The sequence below is a fragment of the Rhodamnia argentea genome, chromosome 4 (genome assembly GCF_020921035.1).
Source record: "Rhodamnia argentea isolate NSW1041297 chromosome 4, ASM2092103v1, whole genome shotgun sequence".
Lineage (NCBI taxonomy): Eukaryota > Viridiplantae > Streptophyta > Magnoliopsida > Myrtales > Myrtaceae > Rhodamnia > Rhodamnia argentea.
Genome location: NC_063153.1, coordinates 28,595,941 through 28,623,856, shown reverse-complemented (window position 1 = coordinate 28,623,856; position 27,916 = coordinate 28,595,941). Strand labels below are relative to the sequence as shown.

General features: G+C 42.8%; 2 protein-coding genes across 3 annotated transcripts in view; both read right to left on the bottom strand.

Moving 5' to 3' along the window:
* LOC115728676 overlaps window positions 1–27,916 on the bottom strand; it is a 223,554-nt gene that overhangs the window by 46,168 nt on the left and 149,470 nt on the right. The window lies entirely within an intron of this gene.
* Window positions 1,840–3,545, bottom strand: LOC125314927. 2 transcript variants are annotated; one of them, XM_048278360.1, is made up of 2 exons: window positions 3,173–3,545; window positions 1,840–2,760 (listed from the first exon to the last, which is right to left on the bottom strand). In XM_048278360.1, the coding sequence occupies exons 1-2, from the start codon at window positions 3,496–3,498 to the stop codon at window positions 2,682–2,684; spliced, it is 405 nt and encodes a 134-aa protein (XP_048134317.1). In that variant the 5' UTR covers window positions 3,499–3,545; the 3' UTR covers window positions 1,840–2,681. The 2 variants fall into 2 exon arrangements, with proteins under 2 accessions (XP_048134317.1, XP_048134319.1); XM_048278362.1 differs by having other exon boundaries at window positions 3,232–3,545.

The window sequence follows — 27,916 nt, the reverse complement described above, 5'->3', positions numbered from 1 at the left end:
GATGGGGAAGTAATTGAAATGAAACTTTACCTTTGTTTCCATCACCATTTCCGAACTTTCCTCATGGTTCCACGGATGAGTCTGTTTTTCTCGTTCCTCATTACATTCTCGTTGAACAATGTCTCTACCAAGGCCTCTTAACTGATCGTGCATCCACAGCTTATTGTCTTTGCTGATTTTTATCAAAGACATTTTCTGAAGGACCTCAAGACCTTCCTCTGGAAAGAGATCGGAATCTTTACAGGAGTGGAGCATTATCCTTAGATCAAATCCAGTGAAAAAGCAAGCTATATTAAGAAAGATATGCTTTTGCCTATCATCCAAGGCATTGTAACTTATACTCAACTTTCCTTTTACTTCATTGAGAGGAACTTGTTTCAACTTCTTCAATATCACATCCCAGACTTCTTTTCTTCTGCGCGGAAGTAGTTTACCTATAGCCTCAAGAGCAAGAGGAAGACCTCCGGTAGTTTTGACCACTTCTGTGGAGAAAGCAACATAGTCGTCCGAAGGGTAATCTCTTCCAAAAGCATGTTTGCAAAAAAGTTGAAGAGATTGGTTGAAGTTCATGCTCACAAGCTCATATGGATAACAAACTTCAGGAACATCGACAATATCCCTATTTCTACTAGTTATAATAATCCTACTTCCTAAACCGAACCATGCAGGTTTTCCTATCAGTGCATCCCAATGATTCATTTGATCAACATCATCAAGTAACACCAAAACCTTTTTACCACATAACCTTTCTTTTATTATCTTCATTCCTTCCTCAACATTGCTGATCTTTGACCACTTTTTTTTTAGAATGTCAGAGATTAGTTGATTCTGCAAGCATTCGATGCCCTTTAGCTGTGAAGTTTCTCTGACATTAGAAAGAAAGCAACAATCTTCAAAACAATGTGATAGCTGGTTGTATATGATTTTGGCGAGAGTAGTCTTTCCTACACCCCCCATACCATGGATTCCGACAATTTGAATGTCCTCCGAATCGCCACATACCATTTTGTTGATTTCCTTCACATGATGTTCAACGCCAACCAAGCAGTCGGTGACCAGCAGATGAGCCCTTTTCAACTCAGCTATAACCTTCTGAACAATTAGCTTTGCAAGCTCTCCCTCACGTCTTATATTGTGAAGACAAAAAAGGAAAGGAATTGTAAGTATGCGAAAAAGGTATGTCAAGCATCATACAGAAGCTATGATGGATCCAAAATGTAGAAACCCCAAAACCAAGTACCTTGCATTCATGGAATCAATGTCCCATCCTTTTAGATCCCCAACCTCCTTGAGAGCAGCCTTCCACTTGCTGATAACCTCATTATCAAATTGCTTTTGATGAGAAACAAAGGCATCTTCATAAGACCCAGTTTGATGACGAACTTCTGAGGGTGTAACATCGTAAAAAATGGGCATGATCTTCTGTTTTCTTGATTTCCTACACTCTGCCATTTGTACCAACTCATTAAGACACCATTTACTAAAGGCATAGCCCTTGGATAAGATAGGAATTGAAATTTCTGAATGGTTAATTGCTTTGAGTAACTCAGGACTGATCTCTTCTCCAATTCGCAGCTCTTCATCATCTCTGAATGTGTGGATTCCAGCAGCAACTAAGCACGTATACAAGAAATCCGTAATGCCCGAGCGGGTATCGGGTCCTCTGAAACTCAAAAAAACGTCATAGTCATATCTAGATGGCACAGAGGTTGATGATGTTATGCCATCAAGCTGGCAAGGTTTTTCTTCTTGCAGCATCATCATTTCAGGGATTTGTGCTGAATTATGGACAACTGCCTTAGTAGCTTCCATACTGCCACTGCTAACAGCTGATGAGGATGCAAAATCCCCACCAGAAGTTATCTCCAAGTTGGTCGCTGTTACAGCTGCTAATCCTCCTTTGCACTCTTGGAATTGAACGTTCTCACCTGCTTTTCAAGAAAACATTATGCTAGATAGGCCATAAGAGAATCTTGGTCATAGCAGCAAAACAAGCATTATGATATTCACCTATAACTGATTTTACAGAAATTTGATTGCAGGTAGCATTAGCAGGATTATGCTGTTCAGACACAGAAGGTTATCAAATCCCATTGCAGCATTCCCCTTGCTATAAAAAGTATCTCACATGTTTGTTAACTTAACAATAGTTACTAAGAAACTTGGCAAAAAGAATGCAAACTAATACCCTGAAGAGGCTCCAATCATGTAATAATGAAGCTGTGCAGTAAAAGGTCATGGCCAATAATTGCTCAAAGTCATTTGCTAATTAATAAATGAGTTTATTAGGTAGGTAATGCTTATGCAAGGTGGCTTGCTAATAAGCATTTGTTGATAGGAGGCAATAAGTTCAACTCAGTAGACCTCCTGTTGGATATTACTCTGCTTCCGCAGGAAACAGGTTGCTTCTTATGCTAGACTATGAGATCCATCCTTGATTTTTGTGGCCCTAGAGCCCGAGTTCACACCCAAACAAAAAACAAAAAGAAAAAGAAAAACTAATGCTTTAGCAGAAGCATATCAGTAACCAAAACTATTTCCTGTCAAACCAATGAGGCTTCTTGTTAAATCATAGAATACAAAAGTAGAGGCCATTAATACCATCTCAGTGAATCTAGAACACTAAAGCAAAAGAAAGTAGGTACAGTAAGGTACCCTGCCAATGTTGCACTGTCAAATTATCAACAGACCAATATTGAACATTTAAAACACTTACCATGAACTCTTTCAGAAATTTCCAGAACCCCATCTGGTGATTCCCTGCAAAAAGTATCTGCTGGGTAAGGCCGCTGTTCACCAAGACTAAATCAAATTTTTTCAAGTCAAGCATCTTGAAAGAGCTAGAGTTCATCCCAGTTCGGTATATATAACACGATTAGCACAGTTCTCCTTTGTATGGATTATAACAAGTAACTTCTTTGTGTAGTCGATTCATTTGTTTTGGGAGGAGGCTTCTGTTATTGCATGAAAGAACGTTAGTAGGCCCTGAAGATGCGAAACTCTGCATGTTTCCATCCCTCCTTCCCCACTCTTCTTTAGTTTGACATACACTTCCTCACTAATTAACTTGTATATGGGGGACATTGGAGAAGATTAAATTGATCTTATGTTGCTAAATGGAGTCATGTAGTTAGGCAACCAAGCTTTTCTGCCAGTCTCTAAATCAACTCACCGAGTATACATATCAGTGTTCAGTTCGCTGAACTGGTCGAGCTGCGACTCCTTGTCTACCTGTGCACCAGGAATAAGCGAAGAAGATGTATCCTTGGTCCCGTGGCTGACCTCGTCGGGCTGTGAGTCCCCAGCTCGCTGTCCCCCAGGGCTACACAGCTCCTCGATCTTCCTACGTACCTCAGACATCTGAGGACACTTTCCCGATTTAGGGGATACACAATTATCCGCCACCTGCAACAGCTCAACCATCCCCGTCTCCACATCGTCGCAGCACCATACGAGATTCTCATCCAAAACTCCAACAATCCCCATCTCGAGAACCATGTTGGCGACCCACACAGGCAGATCTACAACTTGACCTACCTCATTGCGGTGCTTCGAGGACAGCCGCCCAGTGAGGAGCTCGAGAAGCAACAACCCGAAGCCATACACATCCCCCATTGACGGGTTGGCCCTGGCCTCCTGGTCAGGCCTTGTGAGGTGGGGCAGGTTCCAATCGGAGAGCCGGGCCTCGAAGGACGGCGTGAGGAGGACGTGGTACGAGTTGATGTTCCCGTGGTGGATATCCCGGGCGTGCAGGTATTCGATGGCCCGGGCAGCTCCGAGGGCAATCGATAGCCTGACTTCCCATCTCAGGGGAGTCCCTTCCGATTCTCTGCATCCATGCAATTGGTCCCACAAGCTTCCCAGGGGCATGTAATCGTACAAGAGCAACTTCTGGTCTTTGCTGTACAAGTAACCCGCCAGAGGGAGCAGGTTCTCGTGGTCCATCGCTCCCAAAGCTTCGATTTTGTCCCGGAAATCCTTGGCCGACAAGACCACGTCCTTGAGCCTCTTCACGACCACCGTGGTGATCCCGTCCTCCAGGTCAACCTTGTAAGACGTCGTGACCGTCCCTTCCCCCAGCAGCTCCCAATTGGCCCTCTCGACATCCTTCCAATCGAACCTCTTTGCCGGGTTCCCCAACAACACCAGCTTGCTCCTTACCAGCTCGGGCTCCTGCGGCTCGTTTTGGGTCGCATTTTTGTCGGACGACGACTGACCGCTGTTGCTCTTCCTATTGCCGATCCTTCGCCACAGGTAGTTCATGGCGTCACTTCTTATCCAGTGATAGCAAATTGCAAAGCACAGGTTTGGTTTGGCTCTGGCTTCACCGCCCCAGCACAACAGCCTTCTTTATCCTTCTTCCCCGCTTTTTCGGTTTGGCTGTTCTCGTCATTTGCTCATTTCATTTTCTTCGTTTATTATCAGCGGGGTCAACGGCACAGTGCTACAGCAAGTCTACGTCCCCCAGTAGGAAGTGTCCCGGACACTGACACCGAACTTTATAGCCTCCAGCGCGGTTTCTTTTGTACATTTCAAGTCTACGTTCTCTTCTCATTGATCTCACATGGCTTTTCCCACGCCTTCTTCTAAAATCTAAATTCCTAAATCAGTCTTCCGAATGAATGTGTCGCGAAAGTTCATATATATATACAGCCGCTGGTGGTTCTACCTCTTTGTTCAAATTCAGAAGTTATCGATAGTTGAAAAAATTCTCTCTGTTTAATAATAGTTAAATGATAAAAAAAAAATGACCAAAAAATCATAAACCTATTATTGTAGTTATGCCAATTGAGTCTTAAATTTTTATTTTTAATTGTGTAAATTGAGTCCTAAATCTTTTCATATTTTGCTAATTGAGTCTATCTAATTAATTTTGATCAGAAATCGATGAATTAGATGTCGAACATCCACTGGCTATCTTATGTGGTATTACTAATGAGGAGGATAGTTGATGGTAAAGTGATTTTTTTTTATTTTCTTATTTAATTTCTTTATGTCTTATTTTTCTTTTCTTTTCCTTTTATTGTTAAGGGCCAGCAGGAGGCCATCGGCCACCGATGAAAGCCTAGCAACCTCCGCCGGCCACCGAGCGAGGGCCTATGAGCCCTCGTCGGCCACAAGGCAAAGTCACCAAGAGAGTGAACAAGCTCGAGATATGTTCACGGCTCCAAACATGGTTGTTTTATTTGTTTATCCACGATTTTCTTCTCAAAGAATTTCGTTTGTCTAACTGATGTGAAATTTTAGGACACGGAAAGAGTTCATGAATTTGCTCAATTATTGTTTTCTTGTTGCAGCTTAAGATCCAGAGGATGGAGTTCGACATAAATTAGATATCACATCGATCTCTAGTAGCTTGAGCTTTTGAAATGGCTTTCACTCAGTTCAAATTTAAGGGGATAAAAAAGTCTGGACATCGATTGTTCACTCTCTCCTTTCATTTTGTGGCTTATCTTTCTAGTTTTGCGATAGATTTCAACCAACTTGGCTGTGCAATGGCTCCCATCATCTTATAAACCTCCATTTTAGGGAGCTGTTAAGATAAAAAACTTCATATTACATAGTTTTCCGACAATTAAATCAACTGAAGTAATTGCCACTCAATTTATAAATCGAATGTTCACATGAACATGTTTCAAATGCTTCCTTGTTGATATATCTGGTAACTTCTCCAAGGGTCTGCAGGCGAGGATGCACAGTTGTTCCCAGGATTCCAATCTGCCCAGCAGTTCGAACACTTTGGTGCAGTTCCGCTGATCAAGCTTTTGCAGCTTCTTCAGGTGAGTCAGGTCAGGTAACTTCTTAAGCGATTCAACTTTTTCAGTTTTAGACTCCCCAAGTTATTGAAACCTTGGTGGCCTTTAATCTCTGTTATTGCCTAGGCAGACGCAGCAGTTTAAAGCGAAGGAGGCCCCTTCTTTCTCATCATAAATGTCCAAAGCTCCCTCGTGATTCCTTTATCTGGTCTGTCCTCTAGTTCCCTGTTACGGTCTCGGTGAACAATGTCTCTACCGAGGTCTCTTAGGTGAACATGCACCCATAGCTTATTGTCTTCTCCAATTTTTATCCAAGACCTCTACTGGAGGACTTGAAGACCTTCACCTGGGAAGAGATCGGAAGTCCACATGTGAAGCACATTCGTTTTATCAAATCCAACGTAAAAACAGGCTAATCAAGAAAGATCTGCTTTTGCCGATACTCCAAAGTGTCGTAACATATTTTTAACTTTCTCTGAATTTCCTAATGAGGAACCTTTTCCAACTTCTCCCATGTAACATCCCAAACATCTTTGCTTTTACCCGATAGTTGTGAACCTATAACCTCAAGAGCCAGAGAAAGACCTCCTGTCATTTTTATTTCATTGGAGAGGGCAGCATACTCATCTAAAGGATGATCTCCTGTAAAAGCATGTTTGCAAAAAAAGTTGAAGAGAATGGTTGAAGTCCATTTCAATAAGCTCATAATTACAAAAGACCTCAGGCACATTGAAGACATCCCTGTTTGTACTAGTGATAATTATTATACTTCCTTTTTCCAAGCCACACTGGCCCTCCCATAAGTGCATTCAAGCGAATCCTTTCATCAACATCATCAGGTAGAACCAAAACCTTTTTGCTACGCAACCTTAACCTTTCATCTGTCCTCTTAATTCCATATTCAACATTACTAATGTTTGGCCAGTTCATTTTCAGGATATCAGATAGTAGCTCATTCAGCAAACACTCAATTCCTTTTACCTGGCAACTTTCTCTGATGTTAGAAAGAAAACAACAATCTTCAAAGTGATGTGATATCATCTGAGTCGCCACATACCATTCTACTGATTTCCTTCATATGATGTTCCCCGGCAACCAAGCAATCAGTCACCAGTAGATAAGCCTTTTTCAATTCAGCTATAACCTTCTGGACAATAAGGTTTACAAGCTCTCCTTCACTTCTTATATTGTGAAAGCAAGACTGAAAAACGATTTGAAGTTTGAAGAAGATGGTATGTTGAGTATTATATAGAAGCTATGATGAATCATAAAAGTATAAACCACAAAACCGAGTACCTAGCAGTCGTCGAATCAATGTCCCCACCTTTTAGATTGCCAACCTCCTTGAGAGCAGCTTTCCACTTGCTGATAACATTATGGTCAAATTGCTTCTCATGCGAAACAAAGGCCTCCTCATAATACCCAGCTTGATGACGAACCTCAGATGGTGAAACATAGTAACAGATTGGCAGGATCCTCTGTCTCCTTGATTTCCCACACTCCATCATTCGGACCAACTCATTAAGACACCATTTACTAAAGGCATAGCACTTGAAAAAGATGGGAATATAAATTTTTGACTAGTTGATTGCCTTGAGTAAGTCAGGAGTCAGGACCAATCTCATCTCCAATTTACAACTCTTCATCATCTCTATATGTGTGGATTCCAGTAGATAATAAGCTTGCATACAAGAAATCCCTAATGCCCGAGCGAGTATCAGGTCCTCTAAAACTCAAGAATATGTCATAGTCATATCCAAACGACGTGGAGGATGAAGATGTTACACAACTGAGCTGGCGAGGTTTTTCTTCCTGCAATATTGTCATTTCAAGTACTCGTGCTGAATAACGGACAAGTTTCTGAGTGGACTCTATACCGCCTGTTAGGGGTGTCAAAAAGGCCCTTGCCGGCTCGGCCCGAAAATTTAAGATATTTTTGGGCCAGCCCTTGGTCTTGTTTAGATATGGGCCAGTATCACTAATGCCCGAAAATAAAAGGTTAAGGGATTAGTGGTAAGGCCCGAAAACCTTGACACTTCAGGTCCTACGCCACCGCTCTGGCCTCGAGGCACGAGCTAGACGACCGAGCTCCTCTCTCCTCTGTCATGTCACTCTTGGCCTTTCACTGATTGCCACCCGGACCACCACGAGCGACGCTCCGACCTCCAGCCTACCCGACCGACGATCGAGGTTGGTTTTTGCAGAATATCATTAATTAATCGATCTTCCTATGATGAGACCAAATGCCAACAAGTTTCTACAGAATTTTGTACTCTTGAGGGGTTTTATCTTTTTAATTTTTCGGTGTGAAACTTTTGCTTGCTCTTCTTTCATCGAATTGCGATCCGTGGGGAAGTCTGTATAGGTGGAATGAGATTGATTTGAGAGGCCATAACGATTCGTCTCCTCATGTGAAGGAGGGGGTTGGCTCTAGCTTGGTGTCTGCTTGTTTGTGTTAGTGAAATTATTAGAAAAAACTCAATTCCTGCAACCCCCAAAGGTAAAAAATTAGTCTCACATGGTGATATGTTGGTTTGAGTTCGTATCTTCAGAGAAGTTAGAAAGGATTTAATGTAGCAACAAGAAGAAGGAAAAGGAGTGAATCAAGGAACTCCCGAACATTTGGAGACTACAAAGAGAAGGTGTACTACTAAAAAGGCAGTACAAAATTAAACAGAGCACTGTGTTCATTGGTTGCAATGCTTGATGTTTCTCAAGAATAAAAAGCTCCAATAGTTAGCTTTGGCCAGTTATGATGTCAACTCATCTTAACTCCACAGAGTGCTCATTCAAGCTATGGGTCTATTTGCCTTTGGGATTCCATGGTGGGTTTTGCTTGGAGGGGTTTGGGTCTGTTTGAGTAAACTCTATTATTAGCTATCTGTGTTGTCTGGCAATGAATTGTTTCAAAGTGTCGGACTTTTGCTTGTGAGATTAGATACGAGACCGCTGGTTGGTCAATGAAATGCAATTCTATTCAGCTTGGGGATGGGAGTGGTGCTTTTCTGATTGGTTTGCTTTCGTTTAGTTTCGCGTTTTGCATGTGTGGAGCTGATCATGCACCCGGTTAGTCCTGCAGAATCAATGAGAGACTGAATCTTGAAGGAACCTTGTTCACGTGAGTGGAAAAACATGGTTGCAATGGATCATTTTCAGGAACTCAATTAGAGACAAGAATGTAAAGAAATGAATACTGAATCTCCTGACTTTAGTTCTATGATGCCAAACAACCAAGTACATAACAGATTCTCGTGGCATCTTAAGCTGTCTGAATATTGAACTATAAATATATCTTAAATTTATGAAGGCCCTTGAACTTTTCCACAATGTTCAATATTGTTTTGAACTTTTTGGCTTTCAATCTAGAGATATGGCATTTCGTGATTGTTGTCTTCTTCATTTCCTTTTAGTAGGTCGAACTTAGTTGAGCAAAGATTAATTGTTTGCTTTTCGGACGAAGAAGTGATGATTGTTTTTGAGACATGGCTTGAAATTTAATTGTTGAGTTTTTTGTTGAATTGGAGGAGAGGCGATGTGACGCCTTGGAAATTCGTTGATTGCAAAGTACATGAATTTAATAAAAAGATGAAAATTGAATTTCAATCAGTAAAAAATTTCGGATCGTAAAGACATAAGTAACAATTATTTGGACGATTCCCGAAATGTCGATCGGTTTAGACTAGGTTCGAAAAGCTTAATCGTCGCGATTTAGGATTTTTAAATCCTTATGCCCGAGCCTAGTCCAGATCGAGCCTAGCCTATGAAAAAGACCAAAATGCCCTCCTTTCAGTACACCAAATTTCCTTCAGTCCAAAAATACCAATTTACCCTTTTTCCCTTCTCTTCATGTACTTGAAGACAAAGTTTTCAAATAACCCCTAAGTAGATCCCACCCTTCATCTTTTCGCGTACAACTCACTTCCCCACCAACCCACCCTTTCCACCTCACATCACCCTCTCTCTCTCCTCTCCCCCAACCCCATGACCGAACCCCCTCCTTTCTTCTTCTTCTTCTTCTTCTTCTCTTTTCTCTGGTTCTTTACGACGCCCGTCCCCCCAGGCTCGAAGCTGCTGCCGTTGTTGCTTTCTCCCTCACCCCGTCACCGACCAGCCACCCCCACCGCGGCACGCCGCCACGCCGTTGCACACTCTACCCGGCTCATACATCCCTTGCTTCCCAAATGCTTCCCTCCTTTCCTTGTCGCGTTTGGTGCGACCACTATCACTTCACCTTTCCACCACAGCTCCGCCCTTACCACCGCTCGTCTAGGCCACTTGTGGCGGTCTTCCGCCCTAGCTGCGCCTTTAAGCCCTCATGGAATCAAGAGCCCGTCACCACAGTCCCGGCCCTCTCTCTCGCACTCTAGTTCTCTCTCTCGGCGATGCCTTGCACTCGAGCCCCGTCGGACCCGAGTTACCAGCAATGCTGCCGCCTCGTGCCACCCTAAATAGATCCCGCTTCCATCCTCCTCCACCGTCCCTCGTCATTGCCATTGTCGTTTGGGAGCCCCACGTGAAGACCGCCGTTGTCCAACCGAAGACCGATGTTGTCCAGCCCGCCCCAAAGCCAAGCCGGAGGCTCCCGAGACCTAAGGTGGCCAAAAGCTCCACCGAAGGCCTGCCGAGGATCGCCGCCACCTTTGTTGTCGTCGTTTGGTTGCCCGAGCTAGATTAAATAGTGAGTTAGCCCCTAACTCTCGGTTAAGACGCTAATTGCATTCGGAATTAAATTAATTAGCTCGTTAGGGTGTTTAGGTAGATTAATTACGATCGGATTAGTTAAAGCCTTGGTTTTGGGTAGATGACCATAATTAGTTAAGTTAGTTAATTAGCTAGGTCGTACGTGGCTAATTGTGGAATAGAATTGATTGGTGTGATTGATTAATCGTGAGCGAGTGATAGGTTAGATGGGCGCACGATTGATTGTCGATTGGATTTGAATTTGATATGGAAATCAACTGGTTTCAATTGAGTAACCGACTCTTAAATTGTTGGGTTTGAATGCCAAAATTGATTGTTGTTCGCCACGGATGTTTGATTAGGGGTTAATTGCCTCAAATTGCTTGAAATGTCGGTTAGTAGAATTGTGCATTCATGTGACCAGGTATGAAATCAATTTGCATGTTTTAGCAAGAAAACGGCCTTAGGTCAAGTATTTGAGCATGCGTGTATAAACATTCAACTAAATCCAAAGAAATGAACTAGCTGAATGTCGAAGTGCTTAAGTGGTCACAGAGTTGGGAATCCCGACAATCATTGTCTTTTGATTAGTTGGTCTTAACAATCATTGTCTTCTAATTGTTAAATGAGCATCGATCATAATCTTTTGGCTGTTCATTTGCCGGTCGCAGCTTGTGAATGACCGAAGCTTTTTTAAAGATTCTTGTTAGTTTCGTGCCGTGTCGATAATCATTATCTTTCGGTTGGTCGAGCGGGGTCACATAGACTATTAGAAGCCATCGCCAGAAATAAGGGACTATACCTGGTCTTGCTAGGAGAGAACCAACCGACTAGTGTTCGGGGCCTATGGGTCGTACCTAATAATAAATTGACTATGTGTGGTGTCTTGTCCATGCAAGTGATGTAATGCTTTGCCAATGAATTCGTTTGGTTGGTTTGACTATTATGTCGCGTTTGCATTGCATTATGCGTAGCTTCCGGAGGGTAAGCTTGCATGTGGTTGAGATATCTACTCAATGATGTTGTGATCGCTTGTTAGGATATTTTGAGCGAATCAATGCCCTAGCCGGGCTTAGGCATTAACTCACCGAGATTTATTTCTCATCCCGTCGTTTAATCTTTCGGGTCCTAAGTAATGGAGCGTCCCGGCTGGTTCGACCTCCATACCGATTAGCGTTTCTATATTATCCACCTTGAGGAAGTGCTCTCGGGCGGGGTTTGGGAGCAATATGTCACTAAAATCCGGGTTGAAGAAGGTTTGTGGCCCCTAATGCTGCATCTCTTCCGGATCTGGTTTCTCAATGACCATGACATGCTCTATGGTCCGTTACGGAGATATGAGGGACCGCCTAATCCATGCCCTTATGTCCCCTCTTGGGATCCCATGGATTTGGATATGCCAGACGGGGAAGTAGTGGACCGCAAGCCCGACATGGAGTCGGAGCCCTCTTATAGTCAGTGTTCTAGGGCTTAGATATGACAGCCCTCTTTTTGAAGCCCTATTGATGCCAATGCATGGCTGTTGGAGTAATCTTTTAGCGGTATATGAGAGTTTAACCTTACCCAACCGATTATCTTTTTGAGGTCCTAGTGAGCCGCCCGGAAGAATGAGATTGCATATGTCTTTTGTAGCTATGTAGGGTTAAAACTCATTTGCTTTTCTTTGTTGAATGAAATTGTCTTTTGTGGAATAACTGTTGTGGTTTTCCCGCTGTACTATTCCCGCCGATCTTGTTTGTTTGGGAGAGTTGCACGTTTCGCATGTGCCATAAATTCGTAGGTCGATAGTGTACTTAGGACGTTATCCTTCGTGACCTATGGCGGATTAGTAGGGATGTTGCGGGCTCGGGGGATCGGGGCGTGACATCCCCGTCCAAGGTGGCATCGTAACAAGGTCGGCCTAGTCCATCCGGTCATTGACCTAGAGTAATAAGGAGCGATGGGAAATGAGATAGCCAAGAGGTTTTTAAGAGTTGTGCATGTGATTTTTACTATTGCTTCAAGTTGTTGGGATGCTTTCTTATCGTGTTTTACTATGGGGTGGGCAAGACTTCGAAGTTTACCCGTGAAATGAGTGAACGCGGTAGGAGAGCACCCTAAGCGCTTTGTGGTAAAACTGTCGGGCCGATCGAAGAAATCTTGGAGGGAGTAAGAGCACCATGTACTACTGGGCCCGATGGGCGGGAGCCGACTATGGCTGGGATTCTTCAAGCACTTGGAGCTATTGGGGATCCGATGGGACAGCAAGTGAGAAATCGAACGCTTGCTACCGCCGCCGCTATTGAAACCCCACCTATGAATCCTCTAGCTACAGTTGTGAATGATGGACGCCAAGCTTAGAAGATGGTAGAGTAGTTCCTTAAGTTGAAACCCCCTAAGATCACTAGGAGTGAAGATCTCGAAGCTGCCACTTTGTGGATCAAGAAGCTAGAAAAGGCTTTTGACCTACCGAGGTATACCGACGAGGATAAGGTCACCCTAGCTGCCTATCAATTGCAAGGGAACGCAAGTACTTGGTGAAGAGCTTCCAAGGATAGAGTCTTCCCAAGGGTATGATCCCAACGTGGGATGTCTTCGTGGAAGCATTTAATGGAAAGTACTTTTCATACACCACGAGGAAACAAAAGATGACAAAGTTCTTTCGCCCGTGCTAGAACCAACTAACAATGGATCAATATGAAGCCAAGTATGTTAAGCTATCCAAATACGTCCCGATACTAGTTGAATACCCCGTGGATAGGGCTAGAAGATTCAGAAATGGGTTGAAGCCCAAGATCGGGAGTGTATTGGTGCCATTCAACCCGAAGGACTACAATGATCTCTATGATATAGCTTAGATGGTAGAGCAAGATCCGGCTAAAAGGGCTGCCGGTTTTGGATCGCGGTTTGCACCCTCAAATAGATTTCATAAGCACCAAGGAAAGAGGCCGATGCATGGTAATAGACACCACATCCCACCCATTCGCCGAGCAAGCATAAGTAAGCCAATGCCTCGTCGAGATGACGTATGTCGCCTATGTAACTAGAGGTATGGGTCTACTCCGTGTTTAATGCGTGGTGCTTACTTTGGATGTGGCTAGCGGGGCCATCTTATAAGGGACTGCTCGCAAATACAACGCACTAAGCCGCTGGGAGGCTAAGCTAGAAGGAATGTGCCCCAAAGTTACTAGAATAGACCCCAGGAGCAATGACGGGTGTCTGTTGTCACCCGAGAGGAAGTGAAGGATTCGTCGATCATCACAGGTACAGTCCTTTTGCACAATAGCGTAGCTTATGTTTTGTTTAACCCTAGTGCTACTCATTCGTTTGTTGCGGATCGGTTTGTTAAGCTGTTTGGATTAAATGTAGTGCCATTACATGTTGTTTTTAAGGTATCCATACCTTTAAAGGATAACGTAGTAGCTGCAGTAGGTTGTCTTGGTTGTAGACTAGTTATAGATGGTTATGAAAGTAAGATAAATCTTGTAGTGCTAGAGATGTTTGATTTTGACCTAATCATGGGTATGAATTGGTTAACGAAGCAAAGGGTCACGATGGACTGATATCGTAAGGCTAACCAATTTAAGCCGTTGGATGTGGCTAGTTTTGAATTTGTGGGAAATATAGGAGGAACCGCGATCGTAGCAATCTCGTCACTGGAGGTGACTCATTTGTTGGACAGTGGCTATTAGGGTTATTTGGCTACGGTAGTGGATACATCCGTTGGGGAAACTAAGTTGGAGGATATTGCCATAGTATGTGAGTTTCTAGACGTTTTTCCTCAATAGCTGCCTGGATTGCCCCCGTAAAGAGAAATAAAGTTTGTAATTGAGTTAGCTCTTGGGACGGAGCCGATCTCCAAAGCTCCATATAGGATAGCGTTGTCAAAACCGAAGGAACTCAATGTTCGGATGTAGGAGTCGTTGGATAAAGGGTTCATCCACCCTAATGCATCACCTTGGGAAGCAATAGTGTGGTTTGTAAGGAAAAAGGATGGATCGTTGCATTTATGCATCGACTATAGACGATTGAATCAAATGACGATCAAGAACCAGTACCCACTACCGAGGATTAATGATCCGTTCGACCAGCTGCAGGGAGCATCGGTATTCTTTAAGATCGATCTATGGATGAGTTATCATCGCTTGAGGATCAAGAAAGAAGATATGTCGAAATTGACATTCATGACACGTTATAGATATTACGAGTTCACGGTGATGCTGTTTGGTCCGACAAATGCTCCTGCTGCCTTTATGGATCCGATGAACAGAGTGTTCAAGGAGTTCTAGGATTGCTTCGTAATTGTTTGCATAGATAACATCTTGGTGTACTCGAAGAGTTCTGAGGATCTTGATCAGCACCTACAGATAGTGTTAGAGACTCTGAGAATGCATCAGCTTTTTACCAAGTTTAGTAAGTATGAGTTTTGGTTAGCTTGTGTGGCATTTTTAGGCCATGTAGTTTCCGATGAAGGTATTGTTGTGGATCCTTCCAAAATTGAGGCGATCATAGATTGGCCAAGACCGACGACAGTGATAGAGATCAGAAGTTTCTTGGGTTTGGCAGGCTATTATAGGCAATTCATGGAGAAGTTCTCGCCTATAGCCTTGCCTATAACTAAGCTGCCGAAAAAGGATGTGAAGTATGAATGAACAGACAAGTGCGAGCGTAGTTTTCAAGAGCTTAAGCATAAGCTAACTACGCCTCCTGTGTTGACAATTCCGTCCGGTTTTGGAGGTTTTGAGATCTACAGTGACACATCCCTCGGAGGTCCGGGGTTGTGTTACGATACAACATGGAAGGGTAGTAGCGTATGTATCTTGCCAATTGAGGCCCCACGAGTTGAATTATCCGATGCACGACTTGGAGTTAGTTGCGATCATGTTCACCCCGAAGTTCTAGAGGCATTATCTGATCGGAGAAAGTTTTCAAGTATATACCGATCACCAAAGTCCGAAGTATCTGTTCTCTCAAAAGGAGCTAAATATGAGGCAGCGTTGATGGATGGAGCTGCTTAAGGATTATGATTGAGAGATCCTATATCATCCCGGTAAGGTGAATAAGGTTGTGGATGCCCTAAGTAGAAAATCGGTGATTGCTCAATTACGTGTTCATGAGTGGCGTTTGCTTGAACAAGTGAGAGACTCACACTTTAAGTTGGAGATAAGTCGCCTGTTAAGTCTTGTGGCTATATTAAGGATTGAGCCGAAAGTGCGGACTAGAATGAAGACCCAGCGGTCGACGGACCCCACTATTTAGAAGATCCTTCAAGAGGACTCAGCTAAGCGAAGAGTTGACATTCAAGTGGCCGAGGATGGGATACTGAAGTTTCGAGGACGTTTGGTTGTGCCAGCCGATGAAAGTCTAAGGGAGGATATCTTATTGGAAGCACATCATAGTAGTTATAGTATCTACCCCGAAAGTACGAAAATGTATCATAATCTGAAGCAACACTACTGGTGGAATGGCATGAAAGAGAATATAGCCAAGCATGTAGCTAAATGTTTGACCTGTCAAGAAATCAAGGCACAACACTGTAAGCTTGGAGAGTTGCTACGGTTTTTGGAGATCCCGGAGTGGGAATAAGAGCATGTCACGATGGACTTCATGATGGAATTGCCAAGGAGTCAGAGAGGACATGATTCAATCCGGGTCATGGTCGACGGATTGACAAAGTCGGCACACTTCATTCCAAGAAGAAAGGACTTTGCTTTAGACAGATATGCAGATATATATGTGAGGCATATAGTGAGACTACATGGAGTTCTAGTGACGATCATCTCGGATCGTGATCCCAAGTTCATCGCGACCTTTTGGAAGAGTCTACAGATTGCCTTGAGAACGAAGCTGCAGTTCAATACGGCCTATCACCCGCAAATAGATGGTCGGTATGAAAGGACGATCTAGACTCCGGAGGACATGCTAAGGGCATGTGTATTGGATTTTAAGGGCAATTGGGAAGAACAATTGCATCCGGTTGAGTTCGCCTACAACAACAGCTATTAGCAAAGTATCAAGATGGCACCATTCGAGGCTTTGTACATTAGAGCATGTAGGACACCAGTCTGTTGGGACGAAGTGGGTGAAAGGAAGATTACCGGTCCCGAGTTGGTGGAGCGGTCTATGGAAGCTATCAAAGAAATCAAAGACAAGCTAAGGAATGCTCAAAGTCGCCAAAAGAGTTACACCGATAGGAGGCGTAGGCCTTTGGAGTTGTAGGTGGGTGACCACGTCTATCCCAAGGTGTTGCCCATGAGAGGGACATCTTGTTTTGGCAAGAAAGGGAAGCTAAGCTCTAGGTATGTTGGACCATTCGAGATTTTAGAGCGGCTTGAAAATTTGACTTATAGTTTTGCGTTGTCGCCAAGATTTGCTCAGGTACACAATGTGTTCCACGTATCAATGTTAACGAAGTATGAGTCGGACCCCACTCATGTGCTGAGTTATGAAGAGATCAAGCTGGATGAGCGAGCTTTGTACATAGAACGTCCAATCAAAATTGAGGATAGGAAAGAGCAAGTGCTCCGGAGCAAGACGATTTTGCTAATCAAAATGGTTTGGCAACACCATGGGACGGAAGGAGCTACCTAGGAGAACGAGGAAGTTATGAAAAGGAGCTACCCTTAACTTTTTGAGTAGTTGTGGCTGTACTGTAATTTTGGGAACAAAATTTCCTAAGGTGGAGAGAGTTGCGACGCCATGAAAATTTGTTGATCGCAAAGTACATGACTTCAATAAAAAGATAAAAATTGAATTTCAGTCTGTATAAAATTTTGGATCGTAAGGACGTAAGTGATGATTACTTGGACGATTCCCGAAATGTCGATCGGTTTAGGTTAGATTCGAAAAGCTTAGTCGTCGAGATTTAGGATTTTTAAATCCTTGCGCCTAAGCTTAGTACGGATCGAGCCTAGCTTGTGAAAAGGACCAAAATGCCCTCTTTTCGATACGCCAAGTTTCCTTCAGTCCAAAAATACCAATTTACCGTTTTGCCCTTCTCTTCATGTATTGGAAGACAAAGTTTTCAAATAACCCCCAAGTGGAACCCACCCTTCATCTTTTCCCATACAAGTCACTTCCCCACCAACCCATCCTTTCCACCTCACATCACCCTCTCTCTCTCCTCTCGCCCAACCCCACGACCGAACCCCTTCCTTTCTTCTTCTTCTTCTTCTTCTTCTTCTTCTTCTTCTTCTTCTAGTTCTTTGCGACGCCCCCCAGCCCCGAAGCTGTTCTTGTTGTTGCTTTCTCCCTCACCCCGTCGCCAACCATCTACCCCCACCGCGGTACGCCGCCACGCCATTGCGAGCTCTACCCGGCCCTCAACGCCGCTCATCTAGGTCGCTAGTGGCCGTTCTTCGCCCTGGCCGTGCCCTCGGGCCCTCAATGAATCGAGAGCCCATCACCTTAGTCTCGGCCCTCTCTCTCACTCTAGTTCTCTCTCTCGGCGGCGCCTTGCACCCGAGCCCCGTCGAACCCGAGCTACCGGTGATGCCACCGCCGTGCGCCACCCCAAAAAGATCCCGTTGCCACCCTCCTCCGTCGTCCCTCGTCGTTACCGTTGTTGTTTGGGACTCTGCGGGAGCCCCAAGAGAGGACCGCCGCTGTCCGGCCCGACTCGAAGCCAAGCGTAGGGATCCCGAGACTTAAGGTGGCCGAGAGCTCAACCGAAGGCCCACGAGGATCGCCGCTGCCTTTGTCATCGTCGTTTGGTTGCTCGAGCTAGATTAAATAGTGAGTTAGCCCCTAACTCTTGATTAGGACGCTAATTGCGTTCGGAATTAGATTAATTATCTCGTTAGGATGTTTAGATAGATTAATTACGATCAGATTAGTTAAAGCCTTGGTTTAGGGTAAATGACCGTAATTAGTTAAGTTAGTTGGTTAGCTAGGTTGTTTGTGGCTAATTGTGGATTAGAATTAATTGGTTGTGATTGATTGATCGCGAGCAAGCAATAGGTTAGAGACGAGTGCACCATTGACTGTCGATTGGATTTGAATTTGATATTGAAATTGAATGGCTTCAATTGAGTAATCGACTCTTGAATTGTTGGGTTTGGATGTTGGAATTGACTGTTGTTTTTCACAGGTGTTTGATTGAGGGTTAATCGCCTCAAATTGCTTGAAATGTCAATCGATGGAATTGTGCATTTACGTGACCACATATGAGATCAATTTGCATGTTTTAGCACGAAAACGGCTTTGGGCCAAGTATTTGAGCATGCGTATATGAGCATTCGACTAAATCTAAAGAAATGAATTAGCTAAATATCGAAGTGCTTGAGTAATCACATAATTGGGAATCCCGACAATCATTGTCTTCCGATTAGTCGGTCCCGACAATCATTGTCTTCTGACCGTTGGATGCGCGTTAGTTATTGTCTTCTGGTTGTTCGTTTGCCGGTCGCAACTTGTGAAGGACCGAAGCCTTTTAAAGGATTCCCGTTAGTTTCGTGTTGTGTTGACAATCATTATTTTCCGGTTGGTCGAAGGCGGTCACATGGACTATTAGAAGCCGTTGTTGGAAGTAAGAGACGATACTTGATCTTGCCGGAAGAGTACTAACCGACTAGTATACTGGGCTTACGGGTCATACATAATAATAAATGGACTACGTGTGGTGTCCTATCCATGCAAGTAATGTGATGCTTTGCTAATAAATTGGTTTGGTTGGTTTGACTATCATGTCGCGTCCGCATTACATTATGTGTGGCTTCTAGAGGGTAAGCTTGCATGTGATTGAGATATTTGCTCTATGATGTTGTGATTGCTTGCTAGGATGTTCTGAGCGAATCTACGCCCTAGCCAGGCTTAGTTGTTGACTCACCGAGATTTATTTCTCACACCGTTGTTTAACCTTTCGGGTCCCAAGTGATGGAGCATCCCGTCCGGTTCGGCATCCTTACCAACCAGAGTTTCTATATTATCCGCCATGAGAAAGTGCCCTCGAAGCGGATCGGGGAGCAACATGTCACCGAGATCTTGGTCGAGGAAGATTTGCTGTACCTAGTGCTGCATCTCTTCTAGACCTGGTTTCTCAATGACCATGGCATGCTCTATGGTCCATTACGAAGACATGAGGGACCACATAATCCGTGCCCTTATGTCCTTTCTTAGGATCCCATGGATTTGGATATGCTAAATAGGGAGGTAGTGGATCCCGAGCCCGACATGGAGTCGGAGCCCTTTTCTAGTCAAGGTTCTAGGGCTTAAACGTGACAGCCCTCTTTTTGAAGCCCTATTGATGCCAAGGCATGGCTGTTAGAGTAGTCTTTTGGGGGTAGATGAGAGTTTAACCTTACCCAATCGATTATCTTTTTAAGGTCCTAGTGAGTCGCCCCGAAGAATTGGGTTGTTTATGTCTTCCGTAGCTTTGTAGAGGTAAAACTCATTTGCTTTTGTTTGTTGAATGAAATTGTCTTTTGTGGAATGACTGTTGTGGTTTTCCCGCTATACTATCCATGTTGATCTTGTTTGTTTGGGAGAGTTGCACGTTCCGTATAGGCCGTAAGTTCGTATGTCGATAGTGTGCCTAGAACGCTATCCTTCATGACCTGTGACGGATTGGTAGGGATGTCAAGGGCTCGGAGGATTGGGGTGTGACAAGCGAGATCAAGCGAAGGTGTGATGTTGTCAATTAGATCTCTTCTCTCATTTCTTGATGGTCGTTGATTCTTGTTTTCTTTGGTGGGTTATGATCGAGAGAGTGAGATGGGGTCAAGGATGAGGGTGGGATTTTTAATTTTGTGTTCAAATTTCTTTCTCGGGGGCAATATGTGTACGTGATGATGATGTTTGTAGTGGAGTTAAAGGCATTATAGAATATAAACAATTCACTTTTTGACTTCTTGGGGGCTATTGCTTCCCGATGACTTTGCTGGGAAATTCTTCTTCTAGGTTTATTTTGTTGTCGGTTCTTAAGCATCAAGACTCAGCTCGGCTCCTCTTGCTCTTCTTCTTCTTCTTTGCCAAAGGGAATAATCGTCATTTTTTTCAGCTTTGCCTTCTTCCTTTTTAAGGAAAAAGTTATTTGCAGTGGCGGATTTGATTTGATTATTGAAATATATGGGATTTTAGAGCTTGATTTTGTTTTAAAAAAAGGGACCTGACCTGAATATCTTGGACGTAAATGATTCAAGTATCGGACCGGGCCAGGCCGAGCCGGGCACTCTTTGTTTCGGTGCCCGTGCTAACTACGGATGAGGATGCACAGTCCCCACCAGAAGTTATCTCCAAGTTGGTCGCTGTTACGGCTGTTATTCCTTCTTCCCGCTGGTGAGATTGAAAGTTCTTACCTGTTGTTCAAGAAACATTACGCCGTAAAGGCCATTAGAGAATCTTGGTCCTCGCAACAAAAGAGTGCACTAGCCTGGGTTGTATCAGGTACTTTCTAATGTCCACTAAACCTCCATAGTCTCCTTCAACATCAAATTTCCGACCAACGCATCTTACATATGCCTCAACTTTTTAGTAAATCGGGAACCGCTCATCTCCATATTACCTTCCACAATATTCCTATCAACCAAACAAGACTCAAATGGACTCAGCAAACGCAAAATGATAAGAAAAAAAAAATTACTTCGAAGAACATCTCTGCAACCACCGAAATTATAAAAAGGGTAATGCGCAAATTTCGGCAAATGACCATTGGAAATAGGACACCGAACCAGCCGAACTTTCGTCGCGTCCGCCATTCAGAAATGGAAAACCTAAGAGAACCAAAGCGATAGCTCCAAACAGAAAATCAAAAGCTTCTTCTTTTGTTAGATGGGAGAAAATCGGGAGGAGAGAAGGTTACCGAGCTGGTTTCATAAGGCCTCTGGGTGGTCCCTAACGTGAGGCGAAAGGGACATGGCATGTAGGTTCATGAAGAGTTGACTTTCCAAGTCTTCGATTTTGCAAGTCGCGAAGCTTTTCCCGCTCCGAATCTATTAGCCGTGTGAGGTCCAAAATTACTAAAGGAGGGCAGGGCTGGGAGATGCATGTGTGGGAGGAGCTATGCGTATCACGGGAGTATTTAAAAATAACTATCAGACGACATATCATTTTATGTATACATGACTATTTATATCTTCAGCCAAAAAAACTTTTGAGTATTTATATTGTAGTTAGATGCACGTACGTTGCACGGTTAAAAAAAGCAGAAGGACACCATTAGTGATAATATTTATGTATGGCACTCATTTTGGTGCTAAAATTTATTTCGGATCACTTAAGTATCAATTTTCATGAAAAACGATTATTTGAGTGCCAACTCCGTGAGTCTAGTCGGAAAGCATACTTGGCAATAGAATTTTAGAGAGCAATTAGAGAGAGGCTCAGCCAAGAACGTAACCCCACAACCGAGCACGCCCTCGATCTGTCGTCTTGGCCTTGCACCGGCGTCCCAGCCTTGCTCCAGTGTCCCATCGCATGCCGACGTCCCGCCGTGTGTCGCCGTGCCTCGTAGCCCGCCGTTTAGCTCGTTTGTTCACTATTTGAGGTGCTATCCAGCCTTGATGTGGTTCTCCGGAGATTCTAGTCAGCTTCTAAAGTTCAAATGATGTCGTTTAGCCAATTTCTACGAGAGACTTTTAGTGCCATAAGTTGTAAATTATGATCGTTTGAGTGCCAAGTTTTTCTGAAAAGTGATCACTTAAGTGCTATAAATTGTAAATGATCACTTGAGTGCTATAAGTTTAAGACATCCTAGTATGTTGATCGAGGGACGTCGTTCTCTTTGCACACGTGGAGTTGATTTTTTTATCTAAAAAAGCTATGTCACTAAATTGTTTGGATTAAAAATGCCATGTCATTAAATTATTTTAAATAAAAATGCCACGTATTTATCTTGGCCAGAATCTCTCGCCGTTAGCATTTAAGTGATTGTTTTTCTCCGATTTGATACTTAAGTGAGCTAACGAAAAATTTTGGCATCAGAATGAGAGCCGTACACAATTATTGTCACTTGAGGTGTCCTTTTGCCATTAAAAAATATTACTTTTTATCTGTAAAAATTTTCGCCCGTATTAAATTCTGCAAAAAAAATGTTAATTTTGGGTAGATGTGTCAATATGAGTCATTGACCAACTTTTCAATCCATCTTTATTCACTTGGGTCACGTATGGATTTAGTAGATTTAAAAAAGAGCCAAATATGAGTTTAGGCTTATAAAGTTTATTCAAATATAGGTTTTACCTCAACCTATTTTCGACCCATTTTGGACCCATCTTTTGCCCATTTTTGGCCTGTGGCATGCAATTCCCATTTTTGACTCATTTTTGGTCGGCTTGCCGCCACCGCCCATGCCACCACCTCCGCCCGCCACCGCCTTCGCCCTCCACCCCCTAGTGTTGCCGCCCACCACCTCCACAGTGGGAAATAGGAAGCTAACACGGAGGATCCATAGTCGTAAATATTTCCGGGAAACAAAGTCCGGTCAATGCCTTTACCTCGTGGACGATGGGCATCGGAATCCTGGTTTAAGGGACAATCGGCAGCTCGAATCAAGGATGAAAGTTCTAAAGTGCTGCATATGGTCGGAGTCAAAGTAGATGCATGAGCATAACTCACGATCTTCATCGGTTCAAGAATGTCGAATCTCATAAAAACAGGGCAAGACTTTTGGTGCTTTTCAAGATTTGGAACGAAACCGGTGGCGGTAAACGACAACCGGAGAGCGACGAAGGATGAGTGTGTGATGGATAATGAACAAGCCATGAGTTATATTTCTCCTTGCGTCTCTTGTTTTTCTCTCCCGTTTTGGTTCTCCCCGTTTTCCTTTCCTTTTGTGCGTTACCCAGTAAAGGAATCCCGATTGAATGCTGCTTGAAACCCCAAATGGAGATAGTAGATCATCAATGGCGAAGGTGTGCCCCCATCCGAGAGAGAGTGATTTCGTGATATGGGTCGATGCCTCACTGTCTCCCCGTGTCTTTAGAAAATCAAATCCTTCTTTCCGGATGTCTTGAACTGTCGCGACCTAAAAAAAAATAGACGAGTTAAGTTTCGGGCTAATGGATTATCGGGTTAATTAATTAACTAACCTAACTCGGACTCTCCCAAGTCCATACCAAATCGCAACTTAAGATTCAAATAATTAACATGCAACGTGTTTTGAATTTGGAGTCGCCACTAATCATTTTCGGTAGGTTGATTAGAAACCTAAATAAAATAGCGGGAGAAAACTATCTTATTTCCGCGAACCGAGATTTTGAATTGGGATTTGGTTACGTCGATTTCTCTAACGCCCTTTCGGTACCATTTTCATGAAAAATATTTGATTTGGCAATTTTGATGGATTTTACTTGAAATTCAAAGATGCAATTTTTGGTTTTTTATCTTCTTTTTATGAGAATGTAAAACATTGAACTTTGTGCGATATACACCATGGATGATTTAGAAAGAAAGAAAACGCAGCTAAGCACGAGTATTTACAGAAATAAATTAACATGTAATAATGCTAAAATTTGGAACACGTAGCATGTCTAAAATAAACAAACAAATGCTCAAACCAAACGATTACATTTTGTAGATCGAGATGGAAAGGATTACCTTCTATTACACAAAATCTTACTCACATACACGTTATAATTCCCTTCAAGATCTCAGGAAGAACGCGCTGTCGTCGAAAATGGCAAGCAACGGCGTTGTTGGGTTGCGAGGGCGAAATATGGCGGGACTCGTCAAGATGATGCTCGACTAAAACTCTTTTCTTCACTCTGAATTTTCTCTTCGATTTTTCTCAAGAACTCTCTTTTCCTCTCTAAAATTCCTCTAAAAACTCTCTCAATTCTCTTCCACTCCCCCTCAAGAGCTCTCTACATTCTCTATCACCAAAATTCTCCTCTTCAATTCTCAAGAACTCTCCCTCTTTTATAGCCAAATTTCTCCATCATCTTTTCATCATCTTCCCTTCATCATCTTCTCTTCATCACCTTCCCTTCATTATCTTCCCTTCTTCATCTTCTCTTCATCATCTTCCCTTCTCTATCACCTTACCTTCTTCATCTTCTCTTCATCATCTTCTCTTCATCACCTTCCCTTCATTATCTTCCCTTCTTCATCTTCTCTTCATCATCTTATCTTCATCACCTTCCCTTCATTATCTTCCCTTCTCTTGGTATTTGCAATACAGTCCCTGAGGTTCTAAGTATTTGCAATACAGTCTTTGAGAAAATATTTCTTTCAAGTCCAAATATTCTGCTACATTTTTCACCCCATGTCAAGTCCATATGCATGCTAAATTAAGTGTTCTACTTGCCCAATTATATGCCAATGCAATGTACGCTAAAAATAAATATGTGAGATGATTTTTATAATTTTTATGCAAAAAATAGATTAGTCAAAATTTAGGTGTCAACAGCCGCCCCTCTTTGAGTGGAGGCTCGTAGAGGTTCCGCTCAAAGACAAAATTGAACCCTAAATTTTGACAAGGCAAATGATGAATGAACTTTTGGCGGGAGTTTTAATCCCATTTTTATGTAATGAAGTGATGCATGATATGCAAGACTCAAATAACATATGCCAAAACTTCTCTTTTTCTTTGTTAGAGAAACTCGCACATGGATCGCATACAAGAATACATGTTTTACCAAATTTCTCGTAAGCTAATGGTTCTCTTAATTTCCAAGCTTTTTTTACAGATGCAAGGATTTTAAGGTATTTGGCCTATCCATTATCGAGACTTCTCCCTAATGCAAGACAACGCAAGATATGTATGTCGTTTGAGATCACAAGAGCTACGCCGTTGTGAGTCGAAAGAAGTGAAATCAAGTTCACAAGAGCTACGTCGTTGTGAGTTGATTAAATATCGAAATCGCCAAGGCATATGTCTTCACGATTCGACAAAGGGGAACCAAAATCATAAGAGCTACGTCGTTATGATTTGGTTTGGATCAAAATCATGGGTGCTTATGTCTTCATGATTTGATAAAGGAGCCGAAAATCATAAGAGCTATGTCATTATGAGCCGACTAAAGGTCAAGATCACCAGTGCATACGTCTTCGTGATCCGAGACCGAAATCATAAGAGCTACGTCGTTATGATTTGATAAGATGTCAAGATCCCCAATGCATATGTCTTCACGTCCCGATAAAAGGGAACCAAAATCATAAGAGTTACGTCATTATGATTTGGTTTGGATCAAAACCATGGGTGCTTATGTCTTCATGATTTGATAAATGAGCCAAAAATCATAAGAGCTATGTCATTATGAGCCGATTAAAGGTCAAGATCACCAAGGCATACGTCTTCGTGATTCGAGACCGAAATCATAAGAGCTACGTCGTTATGATTTGATAAGATGTCAAGATCGCCAAAGGCATATGTCTTCACGACCCGACGTAAGAGGCATATTGCCCGAATTGAACAATATTTGATAGGAGCACCATCGAATGGAATCGATAAGTACAAAAGGGGCATATTGCCCGAATTGAATCATAACAACTATCATCAGAAGAGTTGTTAATTTGAAAAGGGGTTCAGAAAACTTACTTGGGTTCTCTAAACGATTAATCAAGGAACAAACAATTGCTCGTATCGTACTTGGTAGGCATTTGCCAACAAAACTTGCTCATTCAATAATCCTTGGATGAATTTCGAGACCTTGGGAGGGAACTCGAACATCGGGAATGTATTACCTATCATAGAATGTCGAGGTAACACACACAAACATATTCAACAATGAGTATAATGCAATCACTCATACTATGGTTCATGCATAACCATTCCTCAAGCTTGCATTACCAATTTTGTCCAGGAGGTTCTCACATTACGAATACCTCGAATGTGAGCCGAATGGGGGATTTCAGTCCAAAGGGCTTTCTCACTCTGAGAAAAGCTATTTATCCCGCCTCAGGATTCAAGAAAAATCACTCAATCTTTCCATCATCGCATTCGATAAGGATCCAAGTAATCTCGCAATTGATACGACCGAGCCGATCCGGAGGTCTTGATTAGGACCGTAATGAGGGCTAGGTCAAAGGTTTACAAAGGGGACTCTAATTGAGTCAAGGTCTGAAATGAATTTCTTCATCATCTCGCTCTGGATTTACAAGTCAAGAATCCCGCAAAAATGAGAGAGAAATAATCTTGCTCGAACTTCTTCGAGTGATGCTTAAAATCATTTAACTCTACGTTAACTCAAGTGTCCTAATCGAAGAGACTTTGGAGGGTTATAACGTAGGCTAGGATTGGGGACCGAGGAACGAAAAGGCTCGCTTTGGCTCGAAATTAAATGAGAAGGGGCTTGACGTTGGTGATCATCGCCGACTAATCACCGATCTTGGTCTTCCGAAATGTCTTCAAAAGAATACCATCATTGAATGAGGGATGGTAGTTTTCTATTGAAAATTGCACTTTGCAAACGATTTCTTGGGGAGTCTTCTTCACAACAAGTGTCCGTCAAGGATTTGCAAGAGACACAATACAAACATGTACATGGAATTTACAACTTAACATACAAAAATGTACATTCAAAATTCAGAAGTACTTTACAAATGAATGTGCATTAGCCTTACTTTTGGTAGGCACTTTGCTTTTCCTATGCTTGAAATTTTCATATGAGATCAGCCTTTGCTTTTCTTACTCCCGACTCTCATTTTTCTTTTTTTTCTTCTTTTTTTCGAGAAGAGATTTCTTTTCCTTTTTCTTTGAGAGCTCTTCGACATCTCTTTATTTTGCTTTTTTTTTTTTTCGAGAGCGGGCCCTTCTCCTTTAAGCTGAGTTTGCATCTCCCTTTTTTTACAATCCCATGATTTTGAACCAGGAATTACAACAAACATAAACATTTACAAAGAAAAATTATGTAAACATAAAAAATCTAGCATACAAGAAATGAGTCCATTCGGGAATTCTCCGTTGACCCGACCATCTCCAATTCTAATCCTTGGGAAAATGCTATCTTCGTCTTTGGAATGAGCAAATGATCACCAACAGGGGTTTAAGAAATGAATTTGCAGGCCCAAGTGGGCTATGCAAAGAATGAAGTGTATAGGATAGAGAAATGAATGCTCTTCATCATCCTAAGGCACTTGAATTAAAATTCGAGTATAAATGCAAAGAAACACCCGAAGATTAATGTTAGTCCGAGCAAGAAAATTTCTAACCATTTACCTCGTGTTACCGCTGGAATTAACCCGTCCGGACCCCGATGTGGTGTGGTTCTTGACAGGGGTAAAGAAATGAAACCACCGCTCAAAAAGGGTAATCAATGGATCACCCGTAGTGTTTGAGATAGAGAACCGAATGCCTCTGTCATTTCGGCTATCGTACCTTTTGCGAGAAAACCTTTTACCTTGTGAAATGCGGAACTTAGCCACCGTTCAACTCTCCCGAAAAAATGGGACGTGTTTGGAAAAAGATTGCCTTTCATCATCCCCGTCTCGCCCCATTCCATACATTCGATGTATCTTATGTAGTTCATGTTCCTTATTCGAGTTGGTAAATTAAACATGAGGAACAGCATGCGCAAACTATGCAATGTATGAGTGTTTTTGAGCATATAAAATGCAGCAACTTT

What these genes read in the sequence shown, in the direction of transcription:
- LOC125314927 (XM_048278360.1), bottom strand. Translation starts at nt 3,498, where the DNA reads ATGGTTCTCGAGATGGGGATTGTTGGAGTTTTGGATGAGAATCTCGTA. An exon ending in AACACTGATATGTATACTCG is followed by an intron (nt 2,761 to 3,172) that starts GTGAGTTGATTT and finishes TACTTTTTGCAG; the next exon opens with GGAATCACCAGATGGGGTTC.